This window comes from Mus caroli, unplaced genomic scaffold (assembly GCF_978045245.1).
Source record: "Mus caroli unplaced genomic scaffold, Mus_caroli_1 scaffold_1, whole genome shotgun sequence".
In the NCBI taxonomy this organism is placed as follows: Eukaryota; Metazoa; Chordata; class Mammalia; order Rodentia; family Muridae; genus Mus; species Mus caroli.
In genome coordinates, this window is record NW_028227256.1 from 21809860 (window position 1) to 21824603 (window position 14744).

Sequence of the window (14744 nt, forward strand, 5' to 3'; positions counted from 1 at the left end):
TCTAAGTTTCTGGGCTAATATCCACTTATCAGTGAGTGCATATCATGTGTGTTCTTTTGTGATTGGGTTACCTCACTCAGGATGATATCTTCCAGATGAATCCAGTTGCCTAAGAATTTCATTGTTTTTAATAGCTGAGCAGTACTCCATTATGTAAATTTACCACATTTTCTGTATCCATTCCTCTGTTGAGGGACATCTGGGTTCTTTCCAGCTTCTGTGCTTTTTTTAAGTCAACAGAACTGGTATGATTGCCTCCAATAGTCATGACATTGTTTGGGGTGCATGTGACCTTGAGGGCTGAATTTAAGATGGAAAGCAAAGTGCAAGTTCAGGCTTGGAGAATAGTATGTTCCTAAATGTTAGTATTAGAAATTCCTCAACGGCAAAGTCTTATTCTGTTGTCACATTCAGTCATTTTCAGCATTCTTGAAGTACATTTTTTGGACATTAGAGTAGCTGAAAATGTAACCCACTCTATAGAGCAAATCTGATTCTTGCGCACTCATTCTATTGAAATGTATTTGCTCACAACAGAGTAAAGTCTCAGAAGGAATCAAATCATCTGTAGGGTTATACACTCAAATACTAACCTGTAAGTTGATATATCATCCCAACTACATGAATGATTAAATAGCCAAGTAACTAAATTAAAAGCTGAAGAAGACATGAGCCCATGTGTTGGAGACAGGAAGGAAGAGGTGAGGCGCATGTTCCATGACTAATGCTAATGTTGAAGACATTAGGAGAGTAGCTGCGATCATGATCTTACTGCAGAAAGAGTTGACCACTGTGCTTTGCGCTAAATGAGCCCATCATCCAGGATGACTCAGAAAACCAGGCTGCTCCTCTACAGGTTAAGGTTAAAGAGCTTACCCCACTCACACATGGGGGGCAGGGCATGGAAAGAGCTCTAAAAAGAAACCGTAATATTACAAAGAAGTCTTCTAGAAATGCCACCTGAGCTATGTAGATAGGGTGAGCCTTCAGCTTTAAGCCGAGGGGCCAGACTCCAAGTCTTCTAGGTTGTTTCCTCTACATTGTGTTTTGTGTTTTCCTTTAAGAGAGAAGTCTAACAGCATCACATCATCTATCCTTTAAAATTTAAAAACAGTGGAATGCTTTCTAAATACAGTGGAATGCTCATTCCAAGCAGAGAGGTAATGGAAGTCGCAGACAACATAAAGGGACTGACCAGAACACACAGGGTAAACCTAGGTCATTAGAGAAGACACAGTGTGGAAAATGAGAGAGAGAACAGAAGACTAGCATATTAGTACTCAAGAAAATTCCGCACGCACTGGTCAGTAGTGTAGATGCTTAAAACAGAAGTACTTGATAATTAGAAGGCCTTAAGCCTTTGAAGATGCTGTTTTAACAGAATATAATAAACTGCAGTACTAGAGAATCAAGGAAAGGAATTGTAAAATGAAGGAAGTTCCCTATCTTAATAATGCAGCTTTGAAGTAGCCTTAATAATTGTATGTAAATCTAATTCTTAATATAGACTCAGACTAAGAGACACTTAGCTTACCATTTAACCAATTTTTATTGAGTCTTTTTGCAAAAGTGAATATGTTCTTAATTCTGTATGTGTGCTAGTTAGTTTTAACTGTCAATTTGACACAGTGTAGAATCACTGGAAAGACTTTTAGTAAGATGTTGCCAGGAAAGTGAGTATAGATAAAGACTTGCCCAGACTTAATGTTGGGGTTATCGCCACAGAGTAGAGTGTCTAACGGGAGGGAAAGAATAAAACAAGCTCAAAATACCAGCAGATGACAACAAGCTAAAAACGAGTAAATAAATTCCTAGCAGATTTATAAATGACTCTAATTTGAGGTAAATATAACTAGAATGATTGAAGGTGATTCAATGAAAGTAATATTGAATAACTTGAAAGAAAGAAGAAAATTGTAGCTGAACCTCAGAGGAATCGGACAAAGTCTGCATCAAAAGATCAAAATCAGCATCACTGAGGAGCAAATGCGCTTCGTGCAACTTATGAAACAACAGCCCTACAACAGTGGAAAACATGAGCCAGTAGGTTAATATATCTCCCAAAGCCAGGCCGGAGAGCATGATCAGTAATTACCCTTGGCACCCCAGAATGCCGGTGTCTTAAAAGGCAAGGGGAAAAAATGTTACAGAAGTAAGAACATAAAGGAGCCATGCTCAGATGTGGTGCATGGTGGTGAATTGGACCCTGGAGTAGAGATGAAAGTCCTGAAGGCTATTCCTGAGATAGGGAACAGATGCAAAGTACACAAGATAAAGCGTGTCCTATCAGGGTTAAATTGTAGGATTTGTTCCTGTACCCTAGTTACACAGAGATTAGCCTGCCTTAAATGTGCTGAAATGTAGCCAGTGTACTGGCACACACGGTTAATCCCAGCACTCGGGAGGCAGAGGCCAGCCTGGTCTACAGAGTGAGAACCAGGACAGCCAGAGCTTCAGAATCAGACTCTGTCATGGAAAAACAAACACAAATAAAAGAACAACAACAAAAATGCTGGGGTATTAGGCAGTCACACCCCAGGGTACATAGTTGAGGAAAACAGGAAGAGCCCGTCTGTTCCCCTTGAGCTGCTGCCTAACGAACACACCAAGTGTAGACCGAGATTGGGGACCACAAAAGGTGACATCTCAGAATATCATTTGGGGTTTAAACACAGTATTTTTTTAATCTAATTTCATATTATATAAGACTTATTGAGATATATACACAGACACACACACACACACAGGGAATGCACTGCTCTGCCTGCACACACTTTCACACAGAAAGCACACTCCTATAATGGGAGGGGAAGACTGTGGATATATTTAGATATGTATCTTACTTGTCACTTTACACAGAACTAAAGTACAAAATTCTAGACTTCCATTTGTCGACTTGAATATTTTCTTAGTGCCTCTTAAGATAAACACATCCTATTACTTATAATTAAAGGGAAAAGAAGCACCAGCAAGCATTTTTAGGATAACTAGGTCAAGCCTCTGGCATGCAGGAAATGCTTTTTTTTTTTTTTTTTTTTTTTGGCAAGATTGGTTTTTTGCATTTATGGAAAAGTGGACAGCCGTGAGAGACGTTTCCTCAAGATTGTGTGAGGAAATCCCTTTACCATCTTCCCCCAAAGCACTAGATACTTAGGAATTCTTGAGTATCTACCTTTTCAGGGAATCTGTTTTGAATATCTCAGCACCCAGGCAGTATTGCTTAAGTAGATTCATTGTCTTATGGATTTGTGTGATTTAAAAATTATATATAGAAGAAAAGACCAACTTCTTAGACATCAAACGTGTTTCCCATTTGCATCTTTTTACTACACTGGTCGGTACTTGGCATTTGATGTTTACATAAGTGATTATTTTAAGCAATGTCCATTTCACAGGGTCTGACATGGATTTCTCTAGAACCTAAAACTGACAATTCTGGGAGAAATGCCATAGTGGTGTTTTGTGATGGATTCAGTAATGTCTGTGTGTGCTCTGTGGCTAGGGTAGTCCATCAGTGTAATGTGCACTGGAGATGGTGGGAGGCTCCTACTGTCCTGATTCGAAGGTCAGGTTGGAATGTGACCCTCTTAACCCTCTTGCCCATCTTAGATGAAGATGCTCTACTCGCTCCTTGAATAACCCTCGTTAGGACATTGGAAGTTACATAGTCCCTTGTACCCAAGGATTTGAGGCATTACTAATTTTTTTTTTAAAGAATATATGGTCCTTTTGTCAAATAATTTACACATGTAGAGGTGGGGATTAGAATTTTTAAATATTAAATATTAAGTAAAATATTAAAGATTTAGTGTGTAAGATGAAAACCAGTCAACTCTAACAGAATTGTGCTGATTTACTTGAACGATGCAAAATTAAATAATATGTGTGTTGCCACTTAAGTGTGTTTGGGGGATAACAATATCTTCAGTAATGCAGAGCAGACCCACAGCCTAAACATTTTACTTTTGAGTATCTCATGTGATAACATAGTTCTGGTTATTTCCTTGGCGTCGTTTCATAGATCCATGTTGATGTCATGGGTCAGTGTTGTCAATGTTGGGTTACCCTAGTGAACAGAATCCCTGCCCAGCGCCCTTTGAGTAAAAGGTGGGCCCAAATCTAAAAGGGTTAGGGTGTGAGAACCATAGAGAGCAGAGTGGGCCCTCTATGGGGGAGGGATGGAGCAGGCTGTTAGGTGTGATTGGAAGGAATTGTTACCAATATGATGACATTTGAAACACCTTGAGATGAGGAATAAGCTGGGGTAGAGCATGCTGGGAATAGTAACAGCAAACAGATAGGTTTTAAGGTCTTCAGCTTTTCTATTCAGAGAAAAATATTTGGTGGGAGATTGTGAGCAGAAGAATGATATAATGTGATTTCACTTCCTAAGGGATAATGCTGACAGCGGTGTTTCAGATAGAGCTGAACCCCGCAGACTTTTTATAAGGATCTTTAAGGTTTTGTGGCCCACACGCTCTGTTCTCACCATTCAGCTTGATCTGTGTATCACGAGAATGACCCTGGCATAGTGAGGTCAGTAGTTCCCTAAACACAGAAACAGGTGGAGACCCTGATGTGCTCTGTATGCCGTGGTCTACTGGCCCCTGAACCGACCGGGATGAGCCAGGGGCACAGGCAGGTTGACAGGCTGTTTGCAATAATCCAAGGAAACACTGGTGGTCCTAATTGTCAGAGTGGTCAAAACCTGACCACTCTGTAGAGGCAATAGGGTTTTCTGATGGGTCTAGAAGATGACAGATGAGAAACTGACCAGAGACAACACACACATAAATTTGGTTTTGTTGTTACTGATTTGGTGGCAGGGGTGGAGAGGGTAGCTTTAAACTTTTGTTTTGTTTTGAGATAGGGTCTTGCTCCATAGCCCGGGGTTGGCCTTAGAATACCCTGTGTGGCCTGAGGCTAGCCTCAAACTCACAGTCATATTGCCTTAGCCTCTACTACACAGAGGTTGTCAAGAGTAACCACTGCCTGGATCTTATTTTAGAACATATCTGCTGAAAGTCTTGCTTTGTTTTTGATAATTTGTAAACAATTTATTTAATAGTCTCTACACACTTAAGTTATTTAAGCCTGAGCAACTTTGTGGTTGGGGGGGGCTTCCTTCATAAATAGAGGATTAATAGTGTGATGTATTATACTTAATGTAAGCTTATTATTATAACTATTTGTATAACTTACTAGCTACTCAGAACCACAGTTGGATACTGCACACCACTCATTAGGTTTTCCTCATGACAAGAAGTATTTGTGTAGTTGTAATATGACATGTATATATGTATGCATGTTATGGTATTACCTTATAGATGAAGAAGAAGAAAGCAAAAGAAAGATATTAGCTTGTTTACTACCTGTGAGCAGTCTAATGAGACCCTGGGTTTAGGTGAAAGTAATATGCCAAGTTTTATGTGGTCAATTGGTGATATAAATGAAATTGGAAACATTCTTTCTTAAAGGAGCAAGGCATATATTTTAGCACCCCAGAAATGTTTTAAAGAATTTCTGCAGCCCCACCCTTTGTTTTGAGATGATTCAAAGTAGCACAGGCTGTCTTCCACTCTGTGTAACAGACCCTCCTGCCTCCACACCCTCCTGCTGGGATTACAAGTGTGAGCACATGCTTAGCTTAAACCTGAAATATAATCAGCTGGAGGGGCTAGAGAGATGGCTTAGCTGTTAAGAGCACTGACTACTCTCCCAGAGGACACAGGTTCAATTCCCAGCACTCAAATGGCAGCTCACCACTGTCTGTAACTCCAAGATCTGATGCCCTCACACAGACATACATGCAGACAAAACATCAGTACACATAAAAATAAATAAAATGTTAAAAACTGGTCATTGTAAAACTTGCTTGCCAGCATAAAATATCTAACAGATTCTCTTTATTAGCCTAGTATTGTTCATATATTCTTTTTGTTTTAAAAAGATTTATTTATATGAGTACACTGATACTGTCTTCAGACACACCAGAAGAGGGCATCAGATTTTTATATGATTTACATATGATTTGATATGATTTACATATTTGATATGATTTACAAATGATTTTGAGCCACCATGTGGTTTCTGAAAATTGAACTCAGGACCTCTGGAAGAGTGCTCAGGGCTCTTAACTGCTGAGCCATCTCACCAGCCTCATATGTATATATATATATATATTAAGATTTATTTATTTATTTATTTATTATATGTAAGTACACTGTAGCTGTCTTCAGACACTCCAGAAGAGGGAGTCAAATCTCATTACTGATGGTTGTGAGCCACCATGTGGTTGATGGGATTTGAACTCAGGAACTTCGGAAGAGCAGTCGGGTGTTCTTACCTACTGAGCCATCTCACCAGCCCCATATATTCTTAAAATATAATAAAATGTTTTCTTTAGGCTTCTATCATCTTTATGTTCATCATGTCTCATTTCCCTTTATCTAGACCTTCCATGAGATTTCATGAAATGCTGATTCAGCTGTGTGGCGTTTATTCAGCTTTAACTTCATTAGTTCAGCTTTGCTGTCTGTTGCACAGTTTCCTCTTCTCTTCTCCTCACGTGTCTGGCTTTACATGCCTCTCAGATCGTTTCAGATGTATGTAGTTCATGTGTATGGGAAAGATCCCAGAGTTTCCTGCATGCACACATCTTCTGCCTTCGCGATCCTTTCTCCCTGCTCAGGCTATTCTTCACGGGGTATTTTCTTTGTTTTAACCATTTAATACGTAATTACATTTTTGATAAAAAAAAAAAAAAGTCTTGATAAACAATTACAAATGCAGAGTCTAAATATCTATAAAGTTCTTGGTGACAGTTTCACATGATGGCTCAATTGTGATTACACCTTTTACCCAGAAACCCTGGAAATGCTCTTAGCTGTGCAGTACATTGACACTGCTTAGTAAAAATAAACTTAAAATAAAAAGTGTTGTTATTACAGCTATTAATCAGTGCTATTTTAGTGAAAGTCAACGTGCGTTTAAAAAATGCCTTAGCTAGTGGTACAAAAAGGAAGAAGTGTGTAATATTAGAATTACCAGGTAAGATAAAGCTCGCTCTGACATAGTGGTTTTGTTACATCTGTTTCTGATAGCCTGTGAGAAGCAGTGGCGGAAGGGAGCAAACTGGAGACTTTAAAAAGACTTTCCATTTTACTCGTGGGCCCATGGTGCCCTTGCTCAGCACTTAACTTGTATACTCCAAAAGAAAAACAAGTTTTAAGTTTTCATGCTAAGCATTTAGTCTTTAGTGGTTAGAACTTTGTATGCCTTTTTCCATGACAATGGTCAGACTCCTGAGTGCTTCTAATTTTAAGACACAGCCCCACACTGGTCATCTGCCAATTCAGTGTCTGTCTGTCTGTCTGTCTGTCTCTGTCTCTCTCACTGTGTGTGTGTGCATGTATGTGTGCACTCACCTGCCCATGTATTTGTGTGTGTGGGGGGGTGCATGCTGGCATGTATGTGTGTATATATGTCAAGACAACTTCTGGTTGGCCTTCACTTTCCACTTGTGTGAGATCTGAGGTAGCGTCACTCATCCTCAGCTGCAGGCTAGCCAGGCTATGAGGACTACAGGATTCTCACCAGTACCTCCCATCTCACCCAAAGAGTACTAAAGTTCCCAATGCCTGCTCCTGTGCCCTGCTCCAGACTCAGGTCCTCAGACCTGCACAGCATGCACTTTGCCCACTGAGCCATCTCTCCATCGTAAATTGACTTTGAAGGTTAAAGAAAGTTCAATTGTTTTGCTGTCATCGTCTTGGATAACATCAAGAGCTAGAGCTATGCTTTATGTGCTACGTGTCGGTGATGGAGGTGAGCAGCTGGACACTGGCAGATGGTGAACAAGGATCTCTCCCTTTGTTCAGTGCAGAATCATCTCTTGGCATGAAATAGCGGCACAGAGCTCGTTTATAAGCATTATTCTCTGAGTGCATGCCACTCTATGTAAATAAACTCAATGTAGCAAGCACATAAAGATAACAAATGCTATTGGATGCTTGTGCATGGGTTTTTAGGGTAGCTTTGTTGTTTACAACAAAGCCAAACACTAACAATATTTTCACCTGAATTTTAGGAAGCTTGCATCAAAGGCACACTCTTAAAACATGGAAAACACGTAAACAATGTGGTTGGGAAAAATATTTAAGATACAGTTTTGGTGGTGGTCCAGGTAATCCGGTCTAAGCCAGTTTCAAATGTCACTGAGTGGATTATTAGGCCTCTGGGGAAGAATGATTGGATTTCATTTGTGCTTGCTTCTGTCCGCTCAGCTGCTGTCCTCTAATCCCTCTCCTGGCCCTGAGAGTCTAATTCAGTCAAGTCTTAACTCCCAACATGTCTTCTAGTGTGGAAATGAATAGAACTTCTGCTTCTCTGTTTACTCTGCCCGTTCGCCGTGAGACTTCTGAGTGACATTTCCCAGATAGTTTTATACTTGCACATATACTTGCACATAATACTTAGCCAGAGAAGATACTGCTCTTGACTTTAAATAATTTTATATTAGTTGTGGTTTTTGTTACTGTGACAAAGGCAGTAGAAGGGGAGAAGGGTTTATTTGGGCTTAGGTTTAAGAAGAGATACATTCCTTCAAAATGGGGCAGTATGGTGGCTAGCTCCATTGTGTCTGGAGCCAGAAAACAAATAAATGCAGTGTCCAGCTTGCTGTCTCCTGTCTCCTCCTTATTCAGTCTGGGAGCAGTCTAGAGGATGATAATGCCCATATCCAATTAGCTCCTCCATACGTCTCTCTGGAAACAAATCATACACACACACACACACACACACACACACATACACAGAAATAATATCCTGGGAGACTCCAAATCACAATTTTAAATAAATTTTCCTACCTTGCAGCCTATAGCTCTCTTCCTATGTAAGCATTCTTCTTGCCTATTTTAAAGGGGAGTTTACTTCTTAACAGCGTATCTTGTTGCCGAAATGGTCACATCTGAATTTTGCTTAACCTGTTTTGTTTCAACTCTACGTAGAGAAAAATAATGAAGATATGCAACCTGGCGCTGATTCTCCCGCCAGAGAAACCCTCCCTCACCATGGTGGGATGGTGGGCATCCACGGAGTGCTCCGTCCGAGTTGTTGTTTGCTTCACCTTGCAGCTCCTGCACCTTGTCTTATCATGAATTGCATTATACTTACTCAAAAGATAAGGAAAAATAGTAGCTGTCACTTAGCCCAGGTTTCTTGCTATTCTTCATTTACTCTATGTGGTGATCCTAGGAAGAAAGGATGAAAACTGTTTTGTACAATGCACAGGCTCCATAGTTTACATAGCAAAGGGGCTAAATGATAGTCGCTTGTGTAACTCTCAGGCTATGGTGCTGAGCCTCTCACTCACAACACCGGGTATGCTATTTATCCTTCATTTTGAAGATGCACTCAAGGCTATTGTTTTAGCATCCTTAGACTATTGATAAATCTGAAAATTAGAAAGGATTCTGTTCAGTAATCCGAATTCAGTAAGGCCAGCCTCATCCTAGATTTTATTTTACTTCATCATCCTGAATGCCCTGTGGGTACTTTAGAATAAGTAAGTATAGCAAACTGGTTGATCGTATTACTGTGAATTTCTGAGGAATATTTCCATAATTGAAGTGAGAGCAAAATGTAGTGGGAGCGGAGGAAAGTATGAAATAACTTCCAGTGCATGAGTTTCCTCTGGTGCACTTACTCCCAGCCTAACAAAATAAAACACGGTCAACGGAGGGCAAAGGCTTGTTAGAGCCAGGGGTGGTGCAGGTCTGGAATCTCAGCATTCGGGAATCTGAGGTGGGAGGATGGCGAGAGCTGCCTGGACTACATGGGAAGACGCTGCCTGAAAACTAAACAAATAAACACAATTCCCACAAAAGTAGGAAAGATATGAGGGATTCCTGGGGCGTCACTAGTAACCCTGGAGGCGGAAGAGGGTGGGCTGGTGCAGGAGGTTGCATCTCTACTCAGCATCGGTATTGGCAGTTCAGAAGTACATGTTGAAGTGGAAATGGCCAGAGTAAAGGAGATTAAGGTTATTTAAATATCCACTTAAAATATCTCTAGACTGGTCTTGGGTTCTCGTAAAATATAACCTAATTTCTACCTACCTATTCAGAAAACTGTGTGTCAGCCATAAAATTTAGAAAAGTATTTTAGATTCCTTGTATAGTAATAAACTGGACAAAAAAAACCTCCCTGCTTTATTTTGTTTCAAAAAAAAAAAAAAATTGTGGCACTTACCATCACTAAAGAGAAGACAGTTCATAAAATAGAATAAAAACTAAAAGTATATTTTCTTAATCAGCAGCAGGATATATCTCCTAATTGCATGTGGAATGCTTAGCCCTTGCCCATGTCAGATGTAAGAATGCAGAAGTCATACTGTCCTTCTTAATAGATGGAAAAGAAGTTGCATTGTAAGTCAGTTTTGTTGTGGAGATTAAAGGCCCCCTGATGGGCGAAAGGGTTAGAACCCTGTGAGCAGCAGCAAACACAGGGTTTCCTGCTGTGCTGCAGAGACCTTTCTGAATAGCCTGAAATATGTCCTCAGACTTCACTTCAGACATCTGCATCTGTGTCTTGTAGCCTGGTGGAGTAATGACTAGAATGCATTTGGATGATGTGAGTGTAAGTAAACTCTACCTTACCTCTCAAGTAACCATCCTCTTTCTCTTTAACTTACATTTTATTTGAAGGAGAAATATTAATAAATTGTTTTTTATTGAAGCGGTAATGCTGTTTACATTTCTAACAGGGGTCATTTCTCTCTGTAAACAATGATAATGGTATTTCTCTAGAAGAAGTAATAATCCGAGTAGAATGCTCGGATGTGCTGTTGAACTCATAAAATCCTTTCAAGGGTGAGCTATCCTGAGATTCAGTTTCCTTACAAAGGGCCATGTCTCCAGTTAGTAGGCATGATGACTCTTTCCGTTTTTTCTTGGCAGGAAAGCCTTGTTTTCTGTCTTGTTTATCTGTCTTGTTTATTTCATAATATGACATAATAGTTGATAGTTTAATGCTGGCTCCGACTGAAAGCAGTCATGGGAGAAGGCGCAGAGCTGATCGTTTGCTTGCTTAACAAAACTATCAAATGAGTCATTGCTTTATGAAAGAAACAGCTTGAACATAATTGTTTATTTGCTCTTTTTAGACCAGTGTACTGTTACCCGAACATACATTTTCCTCCACAAGTTCTGGTTCTTCAGTGCTGCATACTATTTTGGTAACTGGGCCTTTCTCGTGGTAAGTCTATGAAGCCAAGCATGACTTGGCCTTGCTTTAACACAATTAAGTGCATGCCCTTATATGTATCTCAGTTTTCTGCCTGAATCTTATTACTGTCACTGAATGGTTTTGAGAAGTGCCCTTGATATGTATGTGAGTGAATGCCACATGTGTGCAGGTACCCATGGTGCCCAGAAGGGGATCAGAGTTCCGAGAGATGATGTTAGGGGAGTTCACTAGCTGCCCCAAGTGACAAGTCTTAGCGATTGTGTCACACACACTCTTTACTTCAGCTGCTGAGTTTGCACTGTGTTGTGTAATGTTTACATTTCAGTAACACTGCTTATTTGAATTTATAGGTGTTCTTGATCGGATTAATTGTATCCTGCTGTAAGGGGAAGAAGTCAGTCATAGAAGGAGTGGATGAAGACTCGGACTTAAGTGATGATGAGCCGTCTGCCTACTCTGCGTGAACAGCCTTCTGTCCTAAGGGCTTAATGAAGCTGGCTCAATATCTATTATGTGTTTTCAAAAGTTTAAAGTAACATTAAAATGAACTGTCTAGCTTTCATCAAAAATGAGAGCATGGCCATTAAAAAGTACTATATTTTTTATGTTTCCTGAAGTAACATTATTGTATCATAGATTAACATTTAAAATTGCTATAATACTGTATAAATACAAAGTTTCCAGGTTTGTGAGGGAATGTTTGTGGAAATTTTCTTTATTGTAAAATAGTGTTAAATTTATTAAAATCTTACACAATATACATTCCCTTTGTTGCTTTTAAAAAACATAAGAAGTCACTTTGTCTTGTGCCTTAGGGTCTCTGGAATAATGTGAAACTTTTAAGTAGCTTCCGCTGATTGGCTAAACAATGCCACAGTATTGCTTGTGGGTAAGCATAACTCATGGGCAGCTTGCTTTCAATTCTGCCCATAACATAATGAGTCTAACTCAAGTGGAGTTCGTGAAAAAGTGTTAAACTGCCTAAAACTACAATACTCTAAGATGTGTTCCAGGTGGCAGTGATCAAATCTTAATCCATGGAGCACCTCTACAAGAATATGTAGATAAAATTTGTTTTATAGAAGACTTTGAAACTTGGATGATCATAAATGGAAATATCAAGGATGAATGCTGAAGATTGAGCTTACTAAGCATTGTAGGTCATGTGACATCATACTCAGCTGCTTCTCCTGTAAAGGATTTGGAAACCTGTGAAGGAAAATGAAAGTTGTGTGACTTAACAGAGTTTTCTGACTGCGTTCTGGGCAGTGAAAATAAAGTCTTAATTCGCTAATGTCAGCTAGGACTCATTCAAAAGTATTTACTGGGATGCTTGAAGTAAAATATCTGTATGCCTCAGGAGAAGACCTAAGAGTTAACTCGCTTGCACCTGAATCTTCTGCCCAAGTTCTGACTGTACTTGCTGTTCTGATTGATTCCCTGCTTCACCTGAGAAGCTTCTAGAACCTTCTAGTAGACTTGGCTTCTGTTCCCACCCTTATGTGATTCACCGGGATGCCAATGCCTTCTGCTCCTAGTTCACGTTTTGGGGGTGTGTCAGTCCCTTGGCCTCCCCCTGTACCCCGACCCTGTACTCTTGCTTGTCTGTAAGCTCCGTTACTGCTTCAGTTGCAGCACTAAGCCTCTCTGCTATTTGTTTATAGCAAAAGGCCTGGCCTGTCAGTATTAGGCTCCCATATTGTGCCATCCAAAAATCAAAACTGCCTTATATATAAAGCCCATCATGAAGTTGTGTTGGTTTTTTTTTTTTTTTCTGCCTATCTTTTCTTTACTCTGCCCTCTCTTCTCTCTACTTAGTGCCACTTACCCTGTTAGAATATATCCTTCCAAAAGTCACATGTTGGAGTCCTCACTCCACTTCCTTAGAATATGACTATTTAAAGGCCATTAAGAAAGGTAATCTAGCTGGAGAGATGGCTCAGCAGGTAAGAGTACTGGCTGCTCTCCCAGAGGTCCTGAGTTCAAATCCCAGCAACCACATGTGATGGGATATGATGCCATTTTATGGTGTTTCTGAAGTCAGGGCACTCATATATATAAAATAAATAAATTTAAACAAAGAAAGGTAATCTAGGTAAGATTAGGCAGTTGAGTGGATCCTGCCTAGAGATATCTGGGCTGTGCAGGCAGCTTGGGGAAGAAGTCTTAGAAGGACACAGAAAAAGGCAATCTATAAGCCAAAGAAAGAGACCTCTAGAAGCCAGCCCTGCTAGCACTTTGCCTGTCAACGTCTGGCTTCCATAGCTGTTGGATAATACATTTTCACTTTACAACCCATTGAGTCCGTGGTGTTTGCCATCGAGCTGAGGCACACTAACACACCCTGCCTCCTAAACTTCCTCACTAGCTGTTCTGCCAAGTCCTGACTCCTCTCAGCCTTTTCTTGACATTTAAAACAGAAATGGAATTAGTTCATTGCTTCGCTGTGAAAGGCTTTCACTTTATTTTAAAATGAAACCCGTTAGCCCCTGCTTGGTATTTAAGGCCGTTCTGATGTTTTTATTTGCTTGCAGGGCTCTTGGCCATTTCCTCTGCATTTACATGAGTGATTCCTCATAGCCATACTTGAATGGTTTCTTCTGCATACTTGAATGCCCAGGCAGCCTTTCCTTGGTCCCCTAAGGAAATTCTTTATCAACCCTTGGGCTTGGGGTTATGTTGCTCCTCTAAGGCCTGGAGGAGGGAAGATGCTGGCTCTTGGCTGTTTGTGTGGACCATGTACAGGACAGCGGATGGTGACTGATTGTTTCCATGTGCACCTGCACATTGCAAAGGTTTTCTGACTTTGTTCTTGGGAACCAGAATAACTCGTAGAGAATACTCGTAGAATAACATGTAGAGAGTACTAATAGGTGAAGTTGTTAATTTGAAGCAATAAACATGTCTACATTGGTTAAGCCTACATAAACTATACTTTTATCAAAATATCAGGAGGCATATATATCTTTTGAGATTTTTTTGCTATCTAATAAGTTTAGAAATATCCTAATTATTCTATATACTTACGATGGGATTTTTTATTAGACCAACTTCTTAGTTTACCATGGTACTCTTTATTGTTTAAACAAGAAAATTTTAAATATATATTTTGCTCCTTTCATTTCCTAAGTGTTAAGAAGCCTACTTTATTCAAATGCTACTTTGTCCCCCTTTTGGTGTAATGAAATGTGTTGGACTTTATATTTCCATAAAGCTGACTTCTAAGTGTCACGACTTCCACTAATGAACAGCTTCTCTCCTTTGAAGTCTTCACGGAAATGCCTAAATTAGAGATCATTCAGAGCGTTGGCTTTCCAAAGACTGAGGGCCCTCATGTCCCATGCCGACTTCAAAGTGATCAATTTATGTAGCCATGAATCGGAAATGAGAAGCCTGGAACCAGCTTCTAGCCAGCTCAGGGCTGCTGCAGCAAAGGAAGTTTAAAAAGAAAACAAAACAAACAAACAAACAAACAAAAAACCAAAACCTTACTGTGC

The 14744-nt window shown here is 40.0% G+C and overlaps 1 protein-coding gene across 1 annotated transcript in view; it reads left to right on the forward strand.

Moving 5' to 3' along the window:
• The window catches only part of Lmbrd1 (LMBR1 domain containing 1), an 80412-nt gene extending 67866 nt beyond the window's left edge, over window positions 1–12546 (forward strand). The window contains exons 15-16 of the mRNA XM_021171300.3: window positions 11165–11256; window positions 11598–12546. Coding sequence (XP_021026959.1) covers window positions 11165–11256; window positions 11598–11711 — 206 coding nt within the window. The 3' untranslated portion in view covers window positions 11712–12546. The remainder of the gene's footprint in view (window positions 1–11164; window positions 11257–11597) is intronic.
• Window positions 12547–14744: the final 2198 nt, after the last annotated feature.